This window comes from Leuciscus leuciscus (assembly GCF_965113295.1).
Source record: "Leuciscus leuciscus genome assembly, chromosome: 1".
NCBI classification, from domain to species: domain Eukaryota; kingdom Metazoa; phylum Chordata; class Actinopteri; order Cypriniformes; family Leuciscidae; genus Leuciscus; species Leuciscus leuciscus.
Genome location: NC_138725.1, coordinates 70,182,285 through 70,209,429, shown reverse-complemented (window position 1 = coordinate 70,209,429; position 27,145 = coordinate 70,182,285). Strand labels below are relative to the sequence as shown.

Below are 27,145 nucleotides of genomic sequence, written 5' to 3'. Positions count from 1 at the left end.
TACATATATGTTGACCCTGGATCACAAAACCAGTCTTAAGTCGCACGGGTATATTTGTGGCAATAGCCAACAATACATTATATGGGTCAAAATTATTGATTTTTCTTTTATGCCAAAAATCATTGGGATATTAAGTAAAGATCATGTTCCATGAAGATATTTTGGACATTTCCTACTATAAATATATAAAACATGTATGTTTGTGAGTGAATGCAGCACAATCGCCAACATAAATGGACAACTTTAAAGGAGATTTTCTCAATGTTTAGATTTTTTTTCACCTTCAGATTCCAGATCTTCAAATAGTTGTATCTCAGCAAAATATTGTCCTATCCTAACAAACCATACATTAATGGAAAGCTTATTTATGGAAAGAAAATGTAAAAAAAATTTACCCATGTTGACTGGTTTTGTGGTCCAGGGTCACACATGTTTTGGAAGAATTCAATTTCATGTAATTGATCAAAAGTGACTATTTTACAAAAGATTTCTATTTCAAATAAATGCTGTTGAATAAATTAACTTTCTATTCATCAAAGAATCCTGAAAAAAAAAAAAAAAAAAAAATTTATCATGGTTTCCACAGAAAGTACAGGTTTCAACTTTAATAATAGTAAGAAATATGACTGTTTTTGGTCAAACAAATGCATCTTTGGTGAGTATAAGAGACTTGTGTCAAACCAAGATACACACCATGTTTGTGTGCCGTTTCTCCCCTAATATACACCGTTCCAAACTATTATACAAGTGACATATCAGTACAATAAACATTCAGATTTGAGCTTTTCAAAGACAGTGTTTGTTTTATTTGATATTTTTAGATAACTGGTATCAATCTCAGACAGGTTTGTTAAATAGTTTTCCAGGTCTTCGGTAAATGCAAATGTTCCACATTATTAAGCAAGTCTCAATTCTCATGGTCAAACAAACATTGCATACAAAGAGAGACCAAATACAATTCTATTTTGTATTTGTGTGCACTAATAACTATGTAATATTCTATTTATTAAAACCAAGTATAAATTTCAAGTTAGTCTTTTACACATTTTTACATGTATTCCAAAATAATAACCATTTAAAAAAATATATATATATATTTGTGAACTACTGTTCAGCTTTTCTTTTTAATTGTCAACTTTTTTTCAGCAGTCATCAAGATTGTACACACTGGTCCAGTTTGATTTCGACGTGATAAAGCGCTGATATTTAAATGAGAACGCGCATGAAATCAAGAACCAATCATTTCCCATCATAACGATCACATCCAATCACAGCGCGATGGAGTGATTGCCTCATCTCATGTGACTTCCCCCCCCAGTCATTCTCAATTACCACCACACCAAGTCCTTAAGGAGCAACATTTTATTCTACATAATTTTCCATGTAGCGTAATGCAATTTCAAGCATATATTCTTATATAATTTAAAACTGGTGAAATTTGATTTCTTCGAAAATCTAATGCAACAGTTTTTGTTTTGCTATTTTTTTTTCCCACCCCCAATTTTTTTGAGAAATGAGAAAAATATATATATTTTTAAAACTAGTGTTTGTCAGTCCAGTACATCATGACCTGCACTGCGTGAAACAAAGATGTGCAGTGCTGGATGGTTACCAAGACTTTAAATTATTCATACTCACTCACAGTGTTTCTAATGCTAATTACTGCTTTACTTGCAATATCACACTCATATTTGAACACTTAACACACATTTAGAAAGAAAATATTTTTATTTTCATACAGCAATGATCTACAAGATCTCAGGCCAACAAATGCATTGATACAATCAAAGCCAAATTGAATAGTTTCCCCGAAGCAGAAGATAAATAAATCACTATCCACTGACCGACAATGGATCGTTACTCAGTGCTGAGACTACGCCGATAAAAGCAAACCTAAAAGAATTCAGATAAAAGATAAAATCAGCTAAAAAACGCTCGTGCGGATGGTGTCGTCGTCGTCTTCCGGGTCAAACTTAACAGTTCCTCCAAGGCCAGCTGAGCGAGTTAGCCAGCTAACTCTGGTAAACATGCTTACATAAACATGGCTCTCCTTTTCCGATCTACGACCTTCACAGGGATCGCAACGCTTGCATTCACTTCACGCTCAGGAATCCATCAGGTCAAGCTCATTCTTTCCACTGGTTACCAGGATAATTTGGGCTCAACTGTTTTAAAGAATAAGTGACCAGTTCAGACAACACCTGAAATAAGTAGAATTTTTGTCAACAGCATTTCGGTTCACATCACTATCATCAGGACACCTCTCAGCTAAAGCAGGTTCCCATCTAGTGTAAATATAAAACTTTAGACAATGATTTGAAAAAGTTAAGAGCACACTCATATTCTCCTGTATTTACAGAATGACACTCTGACTGCCTGCCTTAGTGATCCGTACAGCTAAATGCATACATATTGATTCTTTCTCTATATACACACACATTCAAGATGTATATATAACTAGTATATATTATCTCTCTCTCTCTCACACACACAGAGAGAGAGCGAGAGAGGGAGAGAGAGAGGGAGAGAGAGAGGGAGGAGGTTTTAAGGGGACAGGCATAAATAGTGGTTCAACAGAATTGTAGTGTCTTGTGTGCTTCAGTGTGTTACTGTGAATCCCAGCATCCTCAGCAGAGGGTCTCTGTCTTGACTCCAGCGAGCCCGGTGGGAATGTGTGTGTGTGTGTGTGTGTTCACTGCAGTGCATGAAGGCCAGCTGTGGTGTCGATCAGATGGCGGGGGCTGATCTGTCATTGGTGACTGTGGGCCGAAGCTTTACCGTAGCGAATGGATTTCCTCCCCTGCGGACACACAAGACTGTTACTCCGGCTGTTCACAGATTTGAAGAACGTTTATAATTCCTAGATTTGTACGTTTTCTTTAGAAACTGTGAATGGTGCTTTCCTTAGATAAGCTTTTTTTTTTATGACACTTTCCACTTATGTGACTTTTCCTACTTCAGAACAAAAAAAGTGCCAAACTTTGGCAACATTTTATTTCTTGATGATTTGATAATGTCTAAATACCAATTCAAAAGCAAAACTATTTTAGGGAGTGGAAATGGCTAATGGTATCTGCCACCACCTACTGGTCATAGTTGTAATTATTATTATTTTATTTTTTTTAAATAAAAGTGTTGTTTTTTTTTCCACCAAGTGTTGGTTTTCCTACATCTTGAAACTTTTACGAATGGGAACAATCTTTGAAGGACAAACGAATCATGTTTTTGGTCATCACATTAAAAATAACATTTAAATAGGATATTATTTAAAGCTTTGAAGTGCTGCAGAAAAGTGTGAATCTCTTAAAAAGCGCTTGAATTTCACTCTCAAAATGTTGTACGAACCCCTGAGATGAAAAATGTAAAAACATTCGACTATTTCTTCTACAATGTCATGGTTACAGTGAGCGTTACTACATTAAATCCATGGTGAATGTTGGTGATTTGTGGATTGAAAAGTTCATGGCACAGTGTTTCTCACGGTTTCCACGTCAGTGTCAAAATGCACGTCAAATGGCAGCTCTTATCAGTTGGGCAACGTGGTGGTGGCACCAGTGCAACATCTAACAACATTTTGTCACATCACATAAAAAAAAAAGGTCTCAGTGTGGAGCCATGTACGCAGACTCCAGATGACGTCATCGGCGCACAATGTCAACGGCCATTTCTGGGATATTTTGGGTTCATTTGGAGACACGTCATCCATCTTTTTTCTTTTCTTTTCCTTTTACAGTCTAGTCTGGTTCTGAATAGTTTAAAGTGTGTTGCTATGCAGTTTATGGGGTGTTCGGAGTGGTTACTTAGCCCCAAAACCACGATATTCTAGTGTGTCAAGATTATTATTAATTTTTTTCCCCCATTATGCAGCAAGAGATGAAAGTCCTAAGCCTGTGTGGCTGCTCTCGTCTGATTGGAAGTGAATAAATCAGTGTCAAAAAGTCTTTTAATTGCATATCAATTCACCAGTTGAGTCACGTCACAAGGCATCGATGACAGACAACAAACATGATCCATTAATACTCACCCAAAGATAGGATGCTTCGGCAGCCCGTTTGACAGAGGGACCTACGGGACACAAAGAGCAGGACACGTCACACATCTACAGAGTCGATCTATCAGCTCAGTGATTAGCAGAATGTGTTCATCTCAGTGGGCCAATAACATGGAAGAGCTGTGATTAAAACACAGCAGTCTGAGAAAGACACTCATTCTAGCTGTACTGTACAGTTTATACTCTATACTCAAAAACAAGTATGTGAATGAATGAGTATTTCAACAAGAAAAGTTTTGAATAGTAATGTGCTTCTTTGTTGTTACTTGACCTCATTTTGTTCCATGTTTAATTCAGCAAGTGGAATACAGTTATTTTTTTCCAGAAAGATCACAGGATAGACCCTGGATCACAAAACCAGTCACAAGTTTTTATTTGTGGCAATAGCCAACGATACATTATATGGGTCAAAATTATCGATTTTTCTTTTATGCCAAAAATCATTAGGATATTAAGTAAAGATCATGTTCCATGAAGATATTTAGTACATTTCCTACCGTAACTATATAAAACATGTATGTTTGTGAGTGAATGCAGCACAATCGCCAACATAAATGGACAACTTTAAAGGCGATTTTCTCAATGTTTAGATTTTTTTGCTCCTTCAGATTCCAGATCTTCAAATAGTTGTATCTCTATCCCTATCCTAACAAACCATACATCAATGGAAAGCTTATTTATTCAGCTTTCATGTGGTATATAAATCTCACTTTAAAAAAAAATTTACCCATGTGACTGGTTTTGTGGTCCAGGGTCACATTTGTCTATTTAATCCAATTTTGTGCATACATTTCTTAACATTTGGATGTCTAATCAGCATGAAACATGATCCATTGCTTCTGGTTCCTTTAAATCACACTGGAAATGTAAGGTCAAGTTGAGTGCACTGCATTGTGGGGATACAGTGTGCTTTGGATGTAAATTTTTGGCAAATGTATTAGATAATTTATGTATTCCATGCATACTGACATTTTTGCATAACGTGCCGTTTACACTAATATAATGCAGACATATTCTGAGTGGTATGGTAGTGCGCTATCAGTCGGCCCTAAACGTCAATAAAAGAAACATCAGAGCTGCTCTGAACAGTGTGGAAGGTCAGACATTCCTACATTCAGGTTTGATGTCTAACAGGAATAGTTGAGCTCACTGAATGTCTGGAATCTAGTCCTGCTGGAAACACGAGTACGTTATAAAGCCGTGTGACTGTTGTGACGGGTATGAGAGCGCACGCGATCTGATTACCGTCATCAGGTATGAGTGCAGGAAACTGAAAGTGTCAGCTGAGAGCGAGTCTTTTCATTGGCTGTCTAGGATTTAGCGTGCAAGTTTATGCACTCAGCCGCTGTCACGTGCATATGCAAAACGCATGCATAAGAGACGGAATCAACAAACAAAGCAAGACTCAAAATATCACAAGATGCAAATTTAAAAGCAGACATACAACCATAACCACCTAGAACCACAACACAATGTTTTTAGTTTACTGACTGATGATGTCATGATGTCCATCCACTAATGTCTGTGATACTCTGGCCTGTCGAGACGACTTCAGCGTCTGCATGATAGAGCGGAATAAAATCGTGACAAAAATCAAATCAAAGGCTGGGATTTAATTGAAAAATATATGCTGTGTGTGTTTCAGAGTGTTCATTTACACACGAGCAGCTCGTGATCGGGCTCCATACACACTAACTCATCTCTGCTTTGAGACGCTTATAATGTGCTTTTGGGACGCAACATGCGCCATCTTCACACACTTGCAATGAGAAGCGCTTATCAACAAAAAGAGAAGCTTTAAGGGCTCCCTGCAGTGTTTAATCAACATTAACTGATGAAAATGAAAATGAATTATGGCAGCCAAAATGATCAGGATTGTCATTTTACATTTATACTGTAATATATAAAAAAAGGTTTTCTTCAATACTATTTTTTTATGTTACACTTATATATCATAATAGTAATATTCCTTGTTTTGTTAAATAGTTTTATTTAACAATAATAATTGTTAATACAGTACAGGCCAAAAGTTTGGACACATTACTATTTTTAATGTTTTTGAAAGAAGTTTCTTCTGCTCATCAAGCCTGCATTTATTTGATCAAAAATACAGAAAAAAAGAAGTAATATTGTGATATATTATTACAATTTAAAAAAATTGGTTTTCAATTTATTATACTTTAAATTATCATTTATTTCTGTGATGCAAAGCTGAATTTTCAGGATCATTACTCCAGTCTATCACATGATCCTTCAGAAATCATTCTAATATGATGATTCATTGTCAACGTTCGGAAACAGTTTTGCTGCTTAATATTTTTTTCATAACCTGTGATACTTTTTTAGGATACTTTGATGAATAAAAAAAATAAATAAAAAAAAATAAAAAAGAAGCAAATGTTTTAAAAATAGAAATCTTTTGTAACAACAATATACACTACTGGTCAGTCTTTTTTTTCTTTCTTTAAAAAAATAAAAAAATTAATACTTTTATTCAGCAAGGATGTGTTAAATTGATAAAAAGTGATAGTAAAGAAGATTTATATTATTAGAAATATTATTATTCATATTTATATTAATATAAATATATTATTTTTTATTTTGAATAAATGCAGTTCTTTTTAACCTTTTATTCATCAAATATATTAGGCAGCAGAACTGTGTCCAACACTCATAATAAATCAGAATATTAGAATGATTTCTAAAGGATCATGTGATAGACTGGATGTCACATGTGACACTGAAGACTGGAGTAATGATGCTGAAAATTCAGCTTTGCATCACAGAAATAAATGATAATTTAAAGTATAATAAATTGAAAACCAATTATTTTACATTGTAATAATATATCACAATATAAAAAAATAATAATCTGTATTTTTGATCAAATAAATGCAGGCTTGATGAGCCGAAGAAACATTAAAAATAGTAATGTTTCCAAACTTTTGGCTTGTACTGTATATATATATATATATTTTATAAATATTTGCAATTTTTTTGGCAAACTAGTGCAGCTCTACAAACAAGGACAGCAAATCTGGAGCTTAAAAAAAAAAATGAAATAAGATTTTCTGATTGAAAATGAAATAATTAAAACAGCCATAAATATTAGTATTGTAATTTTAGTCATACTGTGAAATAAACCTGTATTTTATAAAATACTCTTTTTATTTTACAGAGAAATTTTACAATAGTAGTGTTCCCTGTTTTGTTTAAGATTTTTTAGTTAGTAACGATAATAATAATAATAATAATAATATAAATCATTTTAAATCGCAATTTTTATCAGAAAAATCTCCAGAAAACGTGCAGCTCTACTCCAGTCTCTCCTTTGTTGTAAATCTGTGGTATTTTTTTTGCTAAAAACCCTGAATTTGATCAACTCTGACAAGCCACACAGTTCAAGGGCATCATTCATGTTGAATTTAAGTGATTTGCTGAAATGCATAGCCTTGAGTATGAGTAACAGCAGTACTTGTGCAATAGTGTGTGTGTGAGATCTGAGCAGAGCCGGTCTCCACCAGAGGGCAGTTGTGCACCTCACTAACCGAACACAGGCAACAGATGCCTCTTCATTCACTTAGTGGGCATCTGGCATCATATCGATCCACTGCTGTCGGCCAGCTGTGCATATTCAGCAAGATCTTGTCTATATCATCAACATGGACATATAAATCGTCTTAATCTGGTTAGACACTACTTTGTGTTCTTGTACCATCCAGTAAGACTGCAGTCGTGCGTTCAGATGTTGTCAGTGAAATTCAGTCTCTGCCGTTTTCTTTTTATTTCACACACTCAGAAAACCAAGAAGGGAGCATTTTTCACAATGCCTTCTTCACCTGTAAATAAAACACTGTGTGTGTGTTTGTGTGTGTGTGGAAAAATACAGCCTCTGCTTCGCTTGAACAGGAAGATCTCCTTTCCTGCTTAACAGCCACTAATAGAGGGAGCTTTTACGAAGAAGTGTCCGTGTTAACCCCGGCTTTCCAGGCTGGATAGACGAGCTTGGCTTGAGTAACTGCATGGCACGAGTCCCTCGCCAAGCCTCGGCAGGGAGGACAGGTGCCGAACAACAGGGCTTCACACCTACAGATCTGGCTCTATTGTGTGCGCAGTATCAGGAGGTGAGCCACAGTCGTGGTGCCGACGGGGCAAATTAATATGTGGACCTGCGAGAAGCAGGTTTCAAGTTGAAGTCCGTGTGGAATTCCATCAGAAAGGTTGAGCCGTGGCCCGGATGTAAGTGTGTGTGTGTGTGTGTGTGTGTGTGTGACGGGAGGCCGAGGCTCGCTGGAGGATTTGGTGAGCGATTAATATTTCACCGCGTCCAGAGAGAGCAGTATCCACTTTCACAGCCTGGCCATTGACACCCGCACCCCACAAATATCACAAATCAGGGCTTCCTCCAAGCAAATAACACTTTTGCACAGGCATTAGACCTCATTAAATGAACACCCCTGGAAAGAGTTCATGCATCTCATTAGACTAGCCCTACCACTAAAATTAGCATGAGTATAATACAGCAGACGTGGACCGTGACAAGACGCAGTGCTGGTGTTGCGTTGCTGGCTTTACGTAACGCGCTGCTCGTGTGAAAATCGATGTGGGCGCAATAACTTCTGGGAATACACAAAACAGCATCATTTACATCCATTGGTAGGAATGTGTCCCTGTCCACAGTTCTGCCTCGTGCGTTTGCATGCATGCAAATAAAATGGGCTACCGTGTTTTAGGATATCTTGTCATGTTAGAAACGTCATACGTTAGCTGCATATTCAAAAGATACGATTTCAGATTCAGTGAGAAGTAATTACTTTGTGCATGTTAGAAAAGTATTTACTATATTCATCAGAATATTGTTTATTTGGACGCACTTCAAAATCTTGCCAGGTTCACCCGGGTACTTTTCGCCTAGTTTTTTGGATATAGTATTTATTCACTATGGTAAATATATCACTATTCACTTTGGAAACTAAATCAAAGCATATAATAATTTAACAAATACAAAATAATTTTTTCATCATAATTATTCATAACTTAGAAATAGAATAACGTTTTAGTGGGAAAAATATTGGTAATTCTTACTTCTTCGCTAATCTCATTGATTATTGATTAGAACGCGTCACATCCTAGCTGAAAAAGTATTTCAACGCACCCGAAGCTCAAGTCAGATCCAATAATTCTGCATACGCATATGATCATTCGACAAAAAAGCGGAGTGCGTTAAAAATGTTTAATACGTTTCTGTGCTCCTGAACTGGAACTACCTGTGATTTAATGGTTTTATTGCACAGCTTCCAGCCAATCAGAATCGAGTTTTCAGTCAGACCATGGCATAATACTGTAGTCAAATTAATGTTACAAGAGGTCCGCTCTCTATATTTCCTTTCCAGGGAAAGTCCAGACAATATTTTTTATGAAATAGTTATAAAATTTCCATCGGGGCAGCAGTAGTACTTTGTAAAAGAAAGAAAAAAGATCAGCATTAGGGATATACCCCAAGCCGAATACTATGTTCGGAAAGGAAATTACACTGTATTTCAATCCTTTTGCGTTCTCTTACAATTATATAGTTGGGTAATTATATTGTTAATTAGAGGGCATCAGGGAGCCCATATCAATATGCTGTTGAATCACTGTATTCAAAAGCGCTATTAAATCGTTTGAATGCACACTCGCTTTTGTTTTAGTGCAGAGCGGTAGACTATGATACAAATCATATTTAACTTATATTATTTAGGTTACCATTATTTACTGATATTTATTTCAATGTTTTACAGGTTGTAGTGTGTTTTTTCACTGACGGATGTGCTAAAATAAACACGCACATCTGTTACGAAATGGATGTTTGAGCCTTGCTTATTTTCTTAAATATCAAAATTATTTTAATATCTATCTATCTATCCATCTATCCATCCATCCATCCGTCCGTCCGTCCGTCCGTCCGTCCGTCCGTCCGTCCGTCCGTCCATCCGTCCGTCCGTCCATCCATCCATCCGTCCATCCATCCATCCATCCATCCATCCATCTCTCAGGTATTGATTCTCAGGTCATGTTGTCCGGTGTAAACATAGTCAAGCAATATGGTGCATTAATAGAGTTCAACTGATGTGTGGTCACATGTCACAGGGTTTGTAGGTGTCTTTTTACATCAGCCATTTTACAACAGATTCAAAATGTGTCCGATCATTTTATCATGCAGTTTTGAGTCTTTAAACAAGTGCTTCATAATGTGAAGCTAGTTTTGCTCATATGTCAGACATATCATTTTTGTTTTGTTATGAATAATCTTATCTTTGGGTTTGCAGCTTTTAAGTTACTGGAATTTTCTTTAATTTTTTTATTATTTAATTAAATGATTTATGTAGACATTACATAACATAACCACGTAGATGATACTAGTACATACTTATGTAATAAATGCATTAGGGAGTTGAATTCCCAGCAAAAATTGCATTAGTCATACTGCCCTATCTCCCACTCCCATTACAATTTGTAATATGATCTGTCAGCTACATCTGCCGAACAACGACTCGGTCTCATGAGGTCAAAATAAACAGTGGGTTTGAATGGGTAGACTTCTTTGTCACTCAGGTGTCACTCGTCTATGCGAGCAGTTTGGATTTAGCTTTGCTCCACCGGCAATCCTCTTTAAAGTGATCCTGATCCTCTGATCCACTCAGACACAAGGACCATGAGTGTATACAAGGCACGGCCTGTGACACATTTATACCCACACCTATACCTGAGAGGACTTCACATGAGCCTAAATTGTTCTGAGCTAAATTAAATGAACACAGCCTACCCTATTAATAACAGCATTTAGAGCTTAAACAGACTTGTACTTTTTGATGCTTGCCAATGGAAACTCACAGCCATGATGCTATGTGTCCTGGGAGGTTATTTACACCCTCTCACCACAGTTCAATGTCAGTAAATGGGATCTTTTGGCCTATTTTAATCGCCGGTAGGACGACAACCACAAGTCAAACAAAGAGCAACCATAATCTGAACAGACTCTATGAGCCTAGAGTGACCATTCAGTGTGTGTATAGGGGGGAGAGATAGGGGGGAGAGATGAGGAGGAAGATGAAGAAGACTGACCGAGTTTTCAGTGTGTGGGGTGTATGTCTGCATCAGACTCTTGGTGGAGTTTCTCCTGGCGGGCGGATCGCTGTAGTCCGCTGGAGGCAGAACCATCATGTAGTCCTCTGGGTCCTGCTGCATGAGGTTGGCTACGCTCTTACTGCGCATCGGAGGGTTTCCAGCAATACTGCAACAAACAATCAAGTCACCATCAGAACACTGATCCTATCCTTTATCCTTCTGCATTTATTACTCTAACAAATAATGTATAGTTAATACACAGTTCAATGTTCTGAATTGTACAGAAGCTTTGGGTGGTATCAAGGGAAATCTATGGTGGCCAAGAGAGGTCAATGCGCTGCAACTGAAGAAAACATGCATATCGAAAGAAAAAAACACCAGCAAATTAAGAAAACATCATCAGTTTGACAACGTACTGCAAATATACTCTCAATGCAACCAAATACAGAAACGCACTTCAAATACTCACATACAATCAGGATGTTAGTATTTGCAGCATGTTTTTGTATTTGGTTGCGTTGTGAGTATTTGCAGTGTTCCAGTATTTGGTTGCGCTGTGAGTATTTGCAGTGTTTCTGAATTGGTTGCGTTGTGAGTATTTGCAGTGTGTTTCTGTATTTGGTTGCATTGCGAGTATTTGCAGTGTGTTTCTGTGTTTGGTTGCATTGCGAGTATTTGCAGTGTGTTTCTGTGTTTGGTTGCGTTGTGAGTATTTGCAGTGTGTTTCTGTGTTTGGTTGCGTTGTGAGTATTTGCAGTGTGTTTCTGTATTTGGTTGCGTTGTGAGTATATGCAGTGTGTTTCTGTATTTGGTTGCGTTGTGAGTATATGCAGTGTGTTTCTGTGTTTGGTTGCGCTGTGAGTATTTGCAGTGTGTTTCTGTGTTTGGTTGCGTTGTGAGTATTTGCAGTGTGTTTCTGTATTTGATTGCGTTGTGAGTATTTGCAGTGTGTTTCTGTGTTTGGTTGCGTTGTGAGTATTTGCAGTGTGTTTCTGTGTTTGGTTGCGTTGTGAATATTTGCAGTTTGTTTCTGTGTTTGGTTGCGTTGTGAGTATTTGCAGTGTGTTTCTGTGTTTGGTTGCGTTGTGAGTATTTGCAGTGTGTTTCTGTGTTTGGTTGCGTTGTGAGTATTTGCAGTGTGTTTCTGTATTTGGTTGCGTTGTGAGTATTTGCAGTGTGTTTCTGTGTTTGGTTGCGTTGTGAGTATTTGCAGTGTGTTTCTGTATTTGGTTGCGTTGTGAATATTTGCAGTTTGTTTCTGTGTTTTGGTTGCGTTGTGAATATTTGCAGCACGTTTTCTGTATTTGGTTGCGTTGTGAGTATTTGCAGCACGTTTTCTGTATTTGGTTGCGTTGTGACCATTTGCAGTGTTTCTGTATTTGGTGTTGTGAGTATTTGCAGTGTGTTTCTGTGTTTGGTTGCATTGTGAGCATTTGCAGTGTGTTTCTGTATTTGGTTGCGTTGTGAGTGTTTGCAGCGTATTTCCAACATGCTACCATTCATAATCAGCAACACAAAAGGCTTTTTGATCAGGCATTACAGGGACCCCTCAGGGTCCAAGGGGAAAGGATTTCAGAATTTCAGATTTCATTTGATATCAGAAAGCATCAAGTCTTGTGTTCTTCAAGCAAACATCAGCTGAGGTAGATGCATGATATGACCTCACACACACACTGTGAATAATGTCAGTGGGAAAGAGCACAAGGGATTAGAAGTCTTATAAAGCACGCCTGGGTCAGTCCGGGTAAGCCTATTTCTAGTGTTTCACTCTCTGCTGACAGCATGACAGTCAGAGAGTGTGGAAAATCTGCAGCTAATCAAATAATTGAACCAAAAATAAAAAAAAATTCATTCTGTCATCATTTACTCGCCCTCATGTTTTTCTAAACCTGTAGGAACTGTCAAACAGAAAAGACAATATTTTGAACAATGTTGGTAAACAAAAGTTTTCAGTTCCTATTGACTTCCATTATATTTTTTGGGTCATTCGATGGAAGTCAATGGGAAACCGAAACTGTTTGATTACCAACATTCTTCAGAATATATTCCTTTGTTTTTGGAACAACATCAGGGTGAGTAAATGACAGAATTACATTTTTTTTTTTTTTTGTTTTTTTTAAGTTTTTTTCAATGCTATTTATGTTATTAAAACATTGCTCTGTTTATTTGAGCCGGACACAGCAATATTGCATTGACTGTTCAAGTGGACATGGGGGGGGGGGGAATTCCCGCCTTAGGTCATTCTTATGGGGGGTATTTGTTTTTTATTACATTTATCTCACCTAAATGTTTGCTCACTCATTGTGTTTTTACAATGGGGTAATTTTGTTGTTAAGAGTTTACACAACACAAGGAAGCTTGATTTCAATCTTTGAATTAAATTGAAAAAAGGAGCACAAATAAATACAATAGAATGAAGATACAAATAAAGAGAAATAAAGAGAAGTTTTTAGGTCTAACACTAGTATTCAGAAATACTACAGAAACTGAATAAAGTAATCAAAATGTAAAATAACACTGGATAGTCTTTTAGTCCTGACTAAATTAAATACATAGGCTATTAATCCTCATTTCTTAAAGTTAAAGCTTTTTTTTTGTTGTTTTATCAACATTAATGCTAGCTTTAAGAGCAAGTGCATGGATCCATTATACTATTTTCATTATGCGTTTTATGTTTATTTAAGACATAACCGACTGTGTTTACGAGGATACTCACAAGACCGGAATTTTGACATGATTTAATAAAAATGAAATCGCTAAAATCCGCTAAAAAATAACTCACTGCGAGCTGTTTATGATGCGGCCTTATGTATGTGCACAGAGAAAACCACCGCAGCACCGCTGAATCACTCACACGGTTTGTGAAATTGCGTCTCGCAGAAAGTTTTAAAATGAATGATTTGATTTTATAATCCGTGTGGATTAATTTACTCATACAACCTACATGCTAAAGTGAATGAATGTTTGCGGGAATCTCCTGCATTATAAGTGAGAGACCTGCGGGATAGGGGTGTAAATCGGACAGTTCATCACGATACGATACGATACGATATCGATTCTCTCAGCCAGCGATACGATATTTGCTGATACTTCAAAAAATTCTACGATACGATTCGATTCGATTCAGGGCTATATCGATCGATTAATCGATATTTAGATATTATGTTCACACAACCAGTTACGTTTTTATTAACTCACAAATGCAACCAAAATATATAACATGAATGTTTAATTAAACTCTTTGAAAAATTGCACACTCTCTCCCAATTGAGACATTTACAACAGAAGAGGTCATTTGCAAGTACTCCGTTCTTGTTCATTTTCATAAATCATGTTTTTTATTATTATTATTGTGCATTCCAAGTAATATCAATCAAACTGCAGCTGGGTTGTTTTGATTAATAATAATAATAACTTAAATACAGGTAAATTACAAAATCAAAGTTAATTGAAAGTATGCTTTAATATGTTAAAAGTTTTTTTTGTTTTTTTTTGCAGAGCAGATTCACATTTCTCAGAGTCAAACAAAATCAAGTAATTGCTATGATAAATAATACAACACTCGGTTAATCTTCGTAACGTTAATCTCCTCAGGTGACATAGACGCCTGACAAACTTTGTTGTTGTGATAACGTACACGCAGTACAGAGAGCTTTTCTCTCACCACTAAACGAACTGCTTTAGTAAGGTTCTGTGAAAATGTTTCCGGTTTTATTTTCCTTTTACGCCCTGAAGAAGATATCACGAGTTCATTGAAATTATCCACCCTCGATCACTTAGTCAGCTTTGACGAAACTCCTCTTAGCCAGCGCGTCTTTTCAAAGTGACATCTGACCTGAATACTGCGCGCTGAGTCGCTAAAACGGACTCGCGTTCGCCATCAAGGGTGCGAGTGCTTGTCTCTGCTCTGTAAAACATGAACTCGCGATGCCTTGACAGCGGACAACCGGCTTTTGTGAAAAAACTTAGGGTTTAGTCAGTCTTGTCAGGCGTCTATTTCAGATGAGGAGATTAACGTTATAAAGACACACCGGCAGGCGGTTGGTGAGTAAACGAAAATGTGCGCTTTGGCGGAAGGATGTTACGTGAGAATGTGGAGTGTCAAAATAAAGGTGTATATCGATATTTTAAGAGTGGAATCGATGCATCGTATCGTTAGACGTTATATCGATGCATCGATCCATATCGATGTATCGTTACACCCCTACTGCGGGAATGTTTAAAATTATGCGCAATACCCGCGCCGAAATTCGAGCCCTAAATGTATATGGGGAGTGTTCAGGAAACCTGTTTGAAAACACACACGGCTCTCTTGTCTTTTTTTTTTTTGTCGTCAAGCTTCTTTCCCGCCTTTTGTTGATCCATGCAATACAGAGAGAATCTAAAATCTGAGGATGTGTTTTTTGAGATAATGGCTGTAAAAGTCTTAAAATAGGGCTTGACTGCTGTGAAGCTTGTGTTTCCTTCTCTTCCGAGGCGCAGCGATCAGTATCAGAGCTAATCAGGACAACAAAGAACCGTGTTAGTGTGTGTGTGTGTGTGTGTGTGTGTGTGTGTGTGTGGTTTCTGATTACCTGTTATTTACTGCTGGCTCTGTGAATGCACGACAGTAAGATGATGGAAACCAGCCCCGCCTGTAAAAACACACACAGACAGACAGACAGCATAAACCACTAACATGGAAAAAAGAGTGGATGCTTTTATCTGCTATAATGTCCACACTGTGTTTACTGAACACAGTCTGGACATTCTGGGACATAAAAACTCAGAGAGAAGCGTTTTGAAAGCAATTTGAACATGGAGAGTTGCATTGCATTCTCAGAAAGGAAATCCAAGTGTAGGGCCGTCATTGAACGTGTGGTCGTGTGAGGTCATCAAATGCACATAGCCTGTCATTACTTCAAACACAGAGGCAGTGTTTGTCTTGGTGTGAGCGTTCTCCTCAGGACTTTATGTTCTTATAATCTGAGGGAATGTAAATATAGATAGGAAACTCTATTACTAGAATGGCCTCCACCCCTGATAGGCACGGGGAAAGACAAATAGTGTATTGTATGGAGGTTTATGTAGACTTTGAACTTATATATGCATTTTTCAGATTTTTTTCCAAAGGTTCTATGTTTAATGTGTTATATTATATTTGATACATCAGGCTTTCATGGCTCATATAGTAAGAATAATGAAGCTCAAACTAGAGGGAGAAAAAACACCTCACTTTTATTCAGAGACCAAAACTGAGCAAAAATATGCATTGTAATATATTTGGTGCAGTTGCTGATATTCATAGGGTCAAAAAGTATGATGAAATCCTGATATCTTGTGATGTAAATCAATGAGATCTTTATAACAGTATAGCAGATCCTTATAGAAAGCATATAAATATCACTCTATATCTCCATCTTAGTGAGATGATTTTTAAATGCTTAGTTTTATGATCAAAGCTCTGTAGTTTTAAAACATATAATGCAAAGCAATACAATGATGATCAAGAGATGGACAGATACACATTGCTTAAAAGCCTGAAGGATCATATTTGATACATTTTAAAGTGTTTTTTTGTGGATACATCAAGTAAACTTGTTTAATAATTGCTTTAGTCTAGTAAAGCACTCATCTTGGAATAGGAATAGATTATATTTCGTCTTGAAATATAACTAACACTAACAACTAGCAAGTTAGTATATTTTATAAAATAAAAATAAAAAATCAGTAAAGCTTTCATAGCGGAAATACGTGTGAACCACAACCTGAAGAGGGACGCATTTACAATTGCACTAAAAGGTCTTTTACTTGCTAAAAACACAAACTATAAATCAAATGACAGAAGACTGTGTGCAACAGGTTTTTCAGCAAAGTTTTGAACAAAAAAAAAAGATCAGAGAAGCATTTTATGTTCTTAAAAGGACTGTATTGGCTGGTTTTGTTGTAAATCATCAGTGCTGATTCTTTCAAGAACGTAGAAACCAAATTGGTCTGAAGAACTTATAGTGTATACAGCAAATGACTCATGGAGGAAAAATTGTGATTATTCCTTAAAAAACTAAGTTTTAATAATAATTTATTATTATTATTATTATTATTGTTAGTTTTATTATTACATTGAGACGTAGCTAAATTCTACTGTACAACAGTAATATATTTTTCGGTCATCATTTTTTCAGGTTAAACCGAACTTTTATTATGACAGGTTGCCGTTTTGCAGTTTAATATTCACAGACACTAGTCTAGATCACGATTTGATTTAAGTGTACTGACCTGCTTTTTTATTTACTCATAAAAATTTGACAAATTCCATGAAATTCCGCGTTATACAGGAAAATCCCGTTTTTATGACTGAATTCCGTGACTCTGTCCGCGTTTTCCGCATTGCGGAAATCATAGGGCCCAACTATTGTCCACATCTGCTAGCTTTAAGGTAATCTACATTCTAGTATACTCCTAAATGTTGACTAAACACTGTCAGGAGATGCATTTTAAAAATATAGTCTTTCACTTACAGGACAACAGAGCAAAATTGTCATATTGCTTACAAAAAAACAAACAAATCCCAGGCCAAATCTCTCCACTTCTTCCCTTGTGTAAAGAATGTTAATATTTATCTATCTGTGCTTGGGTGTGCTTAACTGTGAACTTTAATTGAACAGACCCGAGGAACTTGTGAAGGAGCCGTGATACAGTAGCAGCGTTTCCATTACCCTTCAAATTGTGCAAATTGAAATTGCGGATTGAAAATACACTCAATGGAAAAATGCAAATTTGGCAAAAACTCCCATATATCGCAAAAAAAGTTTTTATGCTCACATGAGGTGGTTTTTCAGGCAATTCGAAAAAGGAATGTTTCGAAAAACTGAAATGGAAACAGTTTTTGTGCATTTACAGGTCACCTGACGTAGATGACGCGGTGTGTTTGGACAGAAGACGAGACAAGAGTTCTTTATTAAGAATTACGGGAATACTGGATTCTAAACAACAATTATGCCACAATTAAGATCTTGAAGCAGATAGGAGGGAGAAACACCAGCCGCTCCCAAAGTTTCCTTGACATTAATTAAAGCTTGGATAACACGCCTACGTCTCCTTCAGTTAAAAATAAAACTGCGGTGGCTGGGATATATGTAAATCTACCAACATCCGTTGCTATAATTGTTGGAATGACTTATTACGAGAGGGAAAAAAATATGTTTTAGTCGCAAAACATCGGTTAATGGAAACGTCGTCATTTCGCAATAGTTTTTTATCGACATTTAGAAGATATCGCACAAATTTGTAATGGGAACGCGGCTAATGATCTGTAGACATGAGCCGGAAAGTTTCACCAGTGATTTTAAGACCATTTAAGAGCACGAGAGGACATTTTAATTGACCTGGCAAATGTATTATTAATAAGAACCGTCAATCAGTCTGAAGTTCTCTTTAAATAGAAGCACTCAGTCATTTTGTCTGAACAGGTCGTAGTAGTGCTTTAAAATGCCTCATTTAGCAAATGGTGCTTGCGTGTAATATGGCACATATTAATGGTTTGCTACTATAGGTGACAAGTCTGACTTCATGAATCGTTCCCTATAGGGGTCAGACAAGTTTGCAGAACACCACCAACACATATAAACAACTAAGTGAGTCACTACAGATTAACCAAAATGCAAAGACTGAGTAAATGACTGAATTATTCCTTTAACTTTGAAGCTCCCCAGTTATGTGGTGAGAAAGCAATTCGGCCCAATGGACCCGCGAACATAATGTAATAAAGGTAATTACGTACATTGCACGAAAAGCAGCTGTGTTTGTTTTGCTGATGCCTCTCAAAATGCATCGTGGGTTAAACTGGAGCAAAGACAAAGTGAAATGCCTAACTGAAATTTGGTCGGATGAACATTAGGGCTGGGCAAAAAAATCGATTTTTCGATTAATCGTTTATAAAAAGGTGGTCGATTCAAAATCGATTCTCAAAGGCCACGAATCGATTTTTTTTCCATATTTTTTTCTGCAAACATTGAACGTAAGATTAACGTTAATCTAATTACTAGTCTTCTCCACTAGATGTCACCCTCTTATTTGCCTTGCGCGATGTTACCAAGGAGCGAGAGGCGAACCTGTCATTCATTCATTCATTCAGTGCTTAAAATGGCGGTTTCAGGTGCTTTGTCGACGTTGATGCCACCTTCACATAAAAAGTCAGAGGTATGGAAGCATTTTAGATTTCGCAAGCAAGACGACGACGATAGTGTTGTGGACAAGAACAAAGCTATTTGCGTGATTTGTAATGCAGAGGTGAAATGCTGTAGTAATACAGGGGTGGTGGTGGCGCAGTGGATAAGACACATGCCTTTGGTGTGAGAGACCCGGGTTCGAATCCACTGTGAGACACCAATGTGTCCCTGAGCAAGACACTTAACCCCTAGTTGCTCCAGAGGCGTGCGACCTCTGACATATATAGCAATTGTAAGTCGCTCTGGATAAAAGCGTCAGCTAAATGTAAATGTAAATGTAAATGTACTACAAATCTGTTGTTCAGCAGAAGAAAAAAATTATTATACATGATGAATACATACATAAATGATGACATAATTTTTTATTTTTGGGTGAACTATCACCAATAAGCCAGTATTAGTTGTCCTACATTGTTCATAGGCTTGTAGCCTCAATGTTACAGCAAATTTTGTAAAATGTTATGATTATTTTATCTTAAAAATGAAATAACCTGATCCTGTTTGATCAAGGAATGCGACTGTTCTGACTTTTTTCAGCATACATTTTTCATCTTATATCAAAATTGTATTGTATTTATTTAACATAATTGTATGCATTTGAAAATTAGAGATGGGTTCTGTTTTAATGTACCCAAGTGTACCTAAAATAAAAGTGTTTAGTATACAGGTTTGTGGCTCTTAATTTCTTTTTATTAATTACCCACTTGTAAACTTATGTTCACTGTTCTTTTTTATAAATATAGTATAAGTATTAAATCTATATTCATTGAGTTGAATCGAGAATCGAGTATAGAAAATCGAATCGAGAATCGAAATCGAAAATCGAATCGAAATCGAATCGAATCGATTTGAGAGCTTGTGAATCGAAATCGAATCGATCTGGAACATCTGAATCGATACCCAGCCCTAATGAACATGTTTCAGAACATCAGTCCTAAAAGTTCTCAAAAGTTTTTATTGAGTGTCTCAAAGAGATGGGCTCCGGAACAGTGGCTTAAAAACATAAATGTTTGGGATTTACTCCACAAGATGAAAGCCAAGGTGCACTCTGACCAATGAGAGGACGGTTTACTCGCGCGTGAGGTCCGTTTAGAAATGTTGCCTTGTGAAAGCGAACCGAACCAAGAAGAAAATGCAACACTGTAACAGATTTAATCCCAGTTTCAGGACAAAGCAAACGATCTACAGGTCAGAAAACGCCCTAATGCGAACAAATGCATTCAACTTGGAGTGCGAAGATATAAAGAAGGGATTCATTGGAAGGCAAAGGAAAATCAACGGGCGAAGTTTGAATTGTATTTGCACCACTTGTCTTTATCCTGAAAGTTTACTAGCTCTATTCCAACTTCATCTTCTCACTTGACTCTTGTGGCAGAGACATTGGCGGCTCTGAATGCATTCTGAACACACCCTGTCTGTTTGGCCATCTGGTTGCATTCTCTCAAACCAACAACATCAGTTTTTGGCAGGACTGCTGGTGTGCTCAGATCGCTTTCTCTGCCATAACTGTGTTATTCTGATTACGTCCCCTCCACCTGCTGAAAGTCCTCAGGTCCGTGGGGAGATTGTGTTCTGCATCTCAGATAAGCTGCCGCCCCGTCTGCTCTCTCTAACAGGGTTTCACGTGGCATTGATTGACACACAAATGAACTGGTTTTCTTCTTCACAGCTGGTTTGCAGACTGCCACCACAGCTGTGTACACATGAGGTCTCTCCAGCTCCTGAGTCACTTCTGTGCATCTGAGATGTGACTGGATGACGTTCACAAGCCAAACTTTACCTGCACATCGCTCTTAAAAACACATAGTTCGTAGGGCTGAGCACTTAATACAATTTTGTTTTCAATTACAATTTTGGTTTCCAACTTCCAGATTATTGTTTATATAACATACAGGGCTTGACGTTAACTTTTTTTGCTCACCAGTCACTGTGGCTAGTGTGTTTTTTCAAAGTTATTGGCTTCTCAGCATTTTCACTGGCCACAATTTTGACATTGATACCATTGGAAAAAAAATATTATCGATATTTTTAATATTATCTCATAATTTGAGCTTTTATCTCAAAACCTGCTGTCACTTTAAGACCTGACAAATGGATCCATTATTCTGTTACACATGTGTTTTCTTTCTCAACTGTTTACTTTCATTTAAAACATAACTGACTGTGTTTACGTGAATACTCGCCACGGCCGACATTTTTACATTATTTTGTGTGTTTAAGCGCAAAAAGCAGTTTACAATCAAGCTTTAAAGCCAAATTATTATTATTATTATTGAGTCATTACAAAAATGTATAGACATGTCCTCATGAACCAGATCTCCAGAATCAGATGTGGTGCTAAAAAGTGAACTCAAACTGAACTCTGACATCAAACTCCTTGCAGCTCCTATAAATGAGACAAGTTGCACTCACTGTTTGGTGTTCTGCAGCTCTCCGTACAGCCAGCCGTCCCTCTCATCGGGAATCAGCAGTGTGATGATGTCTCCTTCTTCAAAGCTCAGCAGCGTCTGGTTGTTTCCAGACTTGTGGGGGAAAATGGTGCGTACTTTGGGTCTTTTGTCTGTGAGATTGAGGCCAGTGGCCATCGACACAGACCTGGACAATCCACTGTCCTCGTTGTAGTAGTCTAGAGGGAAAAAGACAAGACAACACGTCCTCAAAGCTTCACCTGTACTGATACATTTGAATACAGATGCTGACAATGTGGCATATCGGACTATAGTTCTTTGAATTTAATTGCTCAAGTGTGAATTTGGACAGTATATAACAATTTGTAATTCACTGCCTTAATATTTGTCACAATATTTGTGACTGAACTGTAAAAAGCTTCTCAATGTATCCCAAAAAGTATTGTTATTGTTAACTAAATCCAAAACTACAACAATTAAAAATAAAAGTTTAGAGGCAGAGTCATGCAAAATTAGATCAGGGATGCGTTTTAGGAAAGTAACAGGGTCAAATCTAAGCTCATGCTGATTTTAGATTACAGAGGTGAGACTGGAAGGATAAATCTATGTAATATGTAAGGTGATGCTCACCAGACTCTCTCTCCTGTCTGGAGGACTCCTGATTGAACATGCCGGCCAGAGGACTCGTCTGAGGCGGCAATGGAGGTGCCGGAATCAGTGCATCCGAGTTGGACTGTACAGGTACAGAAAAATGCAGGTATGAATTCATAACACAACTGGCCTGCACACTGTACTCATTACGTAGTGTAGGAGTTGGTGTCCTCACCCTGCTGTGGCGCTGGAGGGATGGAGACGCCTGAGGAGTGTTGGCCACTGGAGTGCGCAGACCTTCGATCATGGACATCACACTGTCGGGGACATTGGTAGCGTCACTGCATTTGTCCTGCCAGCTGGTCAGGTTCTCTGACAGAAGCTCTCGAGCCTTCAAAAACACAAGAAGGTATCAGATCCAAGAGTTAAAAGAGAGCACATGAGCAGCTGCAGTAATCATGAAGGTCTTCAGGCCTTGACATTAACTTTTTTTGCTCAGTAGTCGCTGTGGCTAGTGCTTTTTCAAAGTTACTAGCCACTCAACATTTTCACTGGCCACAATTTTGACATTGATACCATGGGGGGAAAACTGCTATATAGATATTTTTTATATTATCTCATAATTTGGCAGCAGGTTTATTAGGCTGCTGTCACTTTAAGACCTGACGCACAGATCCATTATACTGTCATAAACATCAACTGTTTACTTTCACTTAAAACATAACTGTTTACATGAAGACTCGCCAAGAGGCACTCACTGGCATTTTGACATTGTGTGTATTTGACTGTTTAAGCGCAATAAGTAGCGAAAAATAACTACATTTAGTACTGTGAGGTGGCTTTATGTGAGCGCACTTTGGGTGCGAGCACAAAATCTGTGGAAATCTGCTCATTGTTACAATTACACAGCAAAAGTTCAGTGACATTTTTATTTGTGCATGGTAGAAATCATATACTGATACTGACATAATGACATACAATAAACATGGAAAATGTAACTACAGGATTGAGGGAGCAGGCTACACAGTGAACTGTTTGTGAATAGGCTACTACAAATGATGGCCGTGAAAGAGACTGTGAACGCATTGAATAGGAGATGTTTAGTTGGTGAATAGCATAGGCTACTATTACACAGTTGTGATAACGTTAAAGCGCACCAGAATAAAATATAATATTCAGAAATAAATAGTGTAGCTGACTTACAGATTCAGTTAACATCCACAAATGAATAAGCGCGACGATTCAGGGAACAGGCTACACAGTGAACTCCGAGAAAATGCTACTTAAGCTGCTTTCTTCGACCCTCTCTGTCTCTGGTCCTGTGCTGTGCTCACTCAGTGTGCAGTGTGAGAGGGGGAGTGGCCAGCGCTACGCTTAAGCAAACAGTTTGTGAAAAGGCTACTACAAATGATGGCCGTAAATAAAATGTAAAATTCAGAAATAAACAGTGTAGCTGACTTTGTTTAGCAGACAGTGTTTATGTCAGAATGTTTATTTTTTAAACCACAACCCTCTAATGTCAGAATAAACCACAACCCTCTAATGTCAGAATAAACCACAACCCTCTAATGTCAGAATAAACCACAACCCTCTAATGTCAGAATGTTTATTTTTAAAGGGTCATGAAACCCCCCTCTTTCAGCTCAAGTCTAGCTCACAATCTTTTTGAAAAATGCAACTTAATTGGGCGTGGTGGCTGTGAGAAGAAGGGAGGGGAGTGGGTGTTGTATGGCACGGCAGGGGAGAGGGGAGGGGGGGAAACTGTCATCGCCAGTGGCCCATGCATATTGACTGTCACTAAAAATCAGTGGTAAAACGTGAGGAAATGCTAGATTTTTTTTATAGCTGGCAAAGTTAAAGTCTAATGAAATACACGGACACCTTATTTTTGTCCTTTCAAAAGTAACTGAATGCCCTGCTACATATATTAGCCTACAGTAATTATAATTGTATTTAAAACATATAAATGTTCATTTATATGTATATGTATAATAATGTCATTATAAAATATATTTGTTTATATACACACTATAAAATGCATATATTTGAAAATAATAAATTTTCCGCTTAAAAAAACAAAAACGTTCCGTACATATCCTAGATCTACGCACCCCCTAAACCCACATAATAAAGATGGACAGTGACAGAAATTTGCACAAATTAAGCATATGTTCCATACAATTGAGGTATTATCGAAATATCTAAATTTTAATAACGAGTGATTATTTAACAAAAGGCATGTAAAACGGTCAGGGTTTTACATACACACACACACACACACACACACACACACACACACACACACACACACACACACACATATCTGAAGCGATAGAAAAGTCCTCGGAACCGCATCACTCACTAGACGACGCAACCTGCATTGGTGTACAAGGCCGAAGTCCACCATTCTCCCATTGAATGGTTGCTACACACACATAGTTTAGATGTGTACGTGGTTGATGGCCAACCAACCGCCCGCAGTCAGAGTCTAGCCCTGGCAGCATCACGGGGAAAGATGCACTGGAACTTTTGCACCACAAAACAAACAATCATTGTCCCATCATTGCCTCTCTCATCTACTACGCAATATCACAGTTTGACATGTCTCTCATCATCATCATCATCTTTTTTATTTAATGCCATGTCAGCAATCAGAGCTATCTTCATGGCAAAAATGACATGTCTCTCATTGGAAAGTTCCACGTGGTGTCATGAATAATTATGAGACACCGATGAGTCATCAAAGTACTATAGTGCTCTGCCACATCACAGCCTGTGACGTGGACACGATGAAGATTTTAAACCCCGAAGACGAAAATAGCTAAAAAATAAAATAAAAAAACTTTCACCATTTTCCCCCTACTATTAAATCTAACAGATGCTAATATTGTCTTCAATGGTGTTCAACACACATACCTCTGTTAAAATCTCAGAAAATTTGGTTTAAGGTTTCATGACCCTTTAAACCACAACCCTCTAATGTCAGAATGTTTATTTTTAAACCAACTAAGTGCTTCTTTTACCGATATATTTACCGATATCTTTTGCATTTCTAATCCAAACAACGTCAAACTTGGCACTGCACTTACTCGTGCCCGTAGCAAGACACCTGTCAAGTTTGAAATCCATCGGACTAACGGTTCGAGAGATATGCGAATAACAGACACACAGACAGACACAGACAGACAGACAGACGTTCCTGTAATTTATAGATAGATATTGTCCATTGGACAATATAATATCCATTGGACATGCACTTCAGAATCTCGCCAGTAGTAGGTCATCCGGGTACCTTTTGCATGCGGTTTCATGAGTACTGTGAATTCAAATGTACTGCTGTTTTCACTTGCTGTTTTTTACCTACTATACAGTAGGAGTTGCACATACTAGTTGACTTTAAGCTTGACGTCGACTAGTTGCAGATCATGCCCAATAGAGGACGCAAAAGGATAATAAATCTTTGAAGTCCACTTTTACGACCAATTTCCAACAGTTAAAATGACAAATCAATGCATACTCTGAGAGCGCCCCAAAAGATACGTTTGATTATACCATATGGATGCTCAATATAATCACTTAAACCTTGCAGGCTTAGTTGAATCCAGCTGTCAAATATTCTGAAGTGTGCATTTGTAGCCTGCATGAACACGTTACTCTGTGTGTGACGGTCTTTAAACCCTTGATTTCAAACTATGTTGCGCTATATTCAGTTGCCCACTGTGTCATATGTCATTTTCTGTAACTAAAATCAGTGTTATCTTGTCTTTATTTGAAAAAATCTAGTTAGTTATATATACATAGCTAGTTAGAGCGGGAATGCTCATATACATTTGTAAAAGTGTGTGTAACGACAGCTAAAGATAGAGCCACAATGAGCCTGAGGAGTGAACTTATCAATCCATCTTGGTGGATGATGGATTGATAATGCAACTGATATGAGCAGTTGCACTCTGACCAATCACAGGACAGTTTTACTTGCATGTGACTTGCATAAACATTTTGGAACGCTTTGAAATTTTGCCAAAAGCGTACCAAACCAAGACCAATAATAAAATAAAAATGCAACTTTAACAACATAGATCCCTGTTTTGGGGGAGCAAAAATGGCCTATTCTCACCAAGAATGATAACTAAAATATTAACGATAACCATGAAGTTTTAAAGATTGCTCTAAGTAAATAGTGGAGTACACATCACCTCCATAACTATACCGACACAGAGGAATGATATGTTGCTGGAATCATTTTCAGAGCGATTCAGTGGACAATAAAAACCTTGACAGCCAATCAAAATCCATCCAATAATGTGTTTAGAATAAACATAACATTTTGCTTATTTAGTCATTGTTAGAGTTCTCGTTCTTGGTGTGAACAGGCCTTAGTTGTGTTAACTGAAGTAACCAACCTTGTCATGGAAAGCTGTGGTCTGGATGGAGAAGTTGCAGTGCTTGTCCACCAGGAAGCAGAAGCGCCTCTTCTCCTCCAGCAGAGCCTCTCGACAGCCGTCAGCGATGAACTTCTGCATGTCCATCTGACGGTGAGTGAGAGTCTCAAGACACTGCAGAGAACAAAGAGAACAAGGTCGCAGGTTCTTATCAGCTGTCAGTGTGATCATGGCTTTCAAGAAAAAAAGGCATTGTGAAGATGACAACACACTTTTTGGTGCGAGCATTATAAAGGAACAAAGTGAACAACGAGATTGAAAGTCAGGCGTTGTAATGGAAGCGAGTGTCAAAGGAGCTGCATTTATATCTCATGTACAATGACTAATAATGGTTAGAGA

General features: G+C 37.6%; 1 protein-coding gene across 1 annotated transcript; it reads right to left on the bottom strand.

Annotated features, from left to right (window-relative positions):
- Positions 1 to 2,092: 2,092 nt before the first annotated feature.
- On the bottom strand, positions 2,093 to 27,145 carry baiap2l1b (BAR/IMD domain containing adaptor protein 2 like 1b). The gene is made up of 8 exons (XM_082186849.1): positions 26,768 to 27,145; positions 22,600 to 22,755; positions 22,404 to 22,506; positions 21,778 to 21,991; positions 15,733 to 15,792; positions 11,156 to 11,324; positions 4,025 to 4,065; positions 2,093 to 2,800 (listed from the first exon to the last, which is right to left on the bottom strand). Exons 1-8 carry the CDS (start codon positions 27,032 to 27,034, stop codon positions 2,728 to 2,730), a joined length of 1,083 nt encoding a protein of 360 aa, XP_082042975.1. The 5' UTR covers positions 27,035 to 27,145; the 3' UTR covers positions 2,093 to 2,727.

What these genes read in the sequence shown, in the direction of transcription:
- baiap2l1b (XM_082186849.1), bottom strand. Translation starts at nt 27,034, where the DNA reads ATGCTCGCACCAAAAAGTGTGTTGTCATCTTCACAATGCCTTTTTTTC. An exon ending in CCCCACACACTGAAAACTCG is followed by an intron (nt 4,066 to 11,155) that starts GTCAGTCTTCTT and finishes TGTGTCCCGTAG; the next exon opens with GTCCCTCTGTCAAACGGGCT. An exon ending in CCGAAGCATCCTATCTTTGG is followed by an intron (nt 2,801 to 4,024) that starts GTGAGTATTAAT and finishes GTGTGTCCGCAG; the next exon opens with GGGAGGAAATCCATTCGCTA.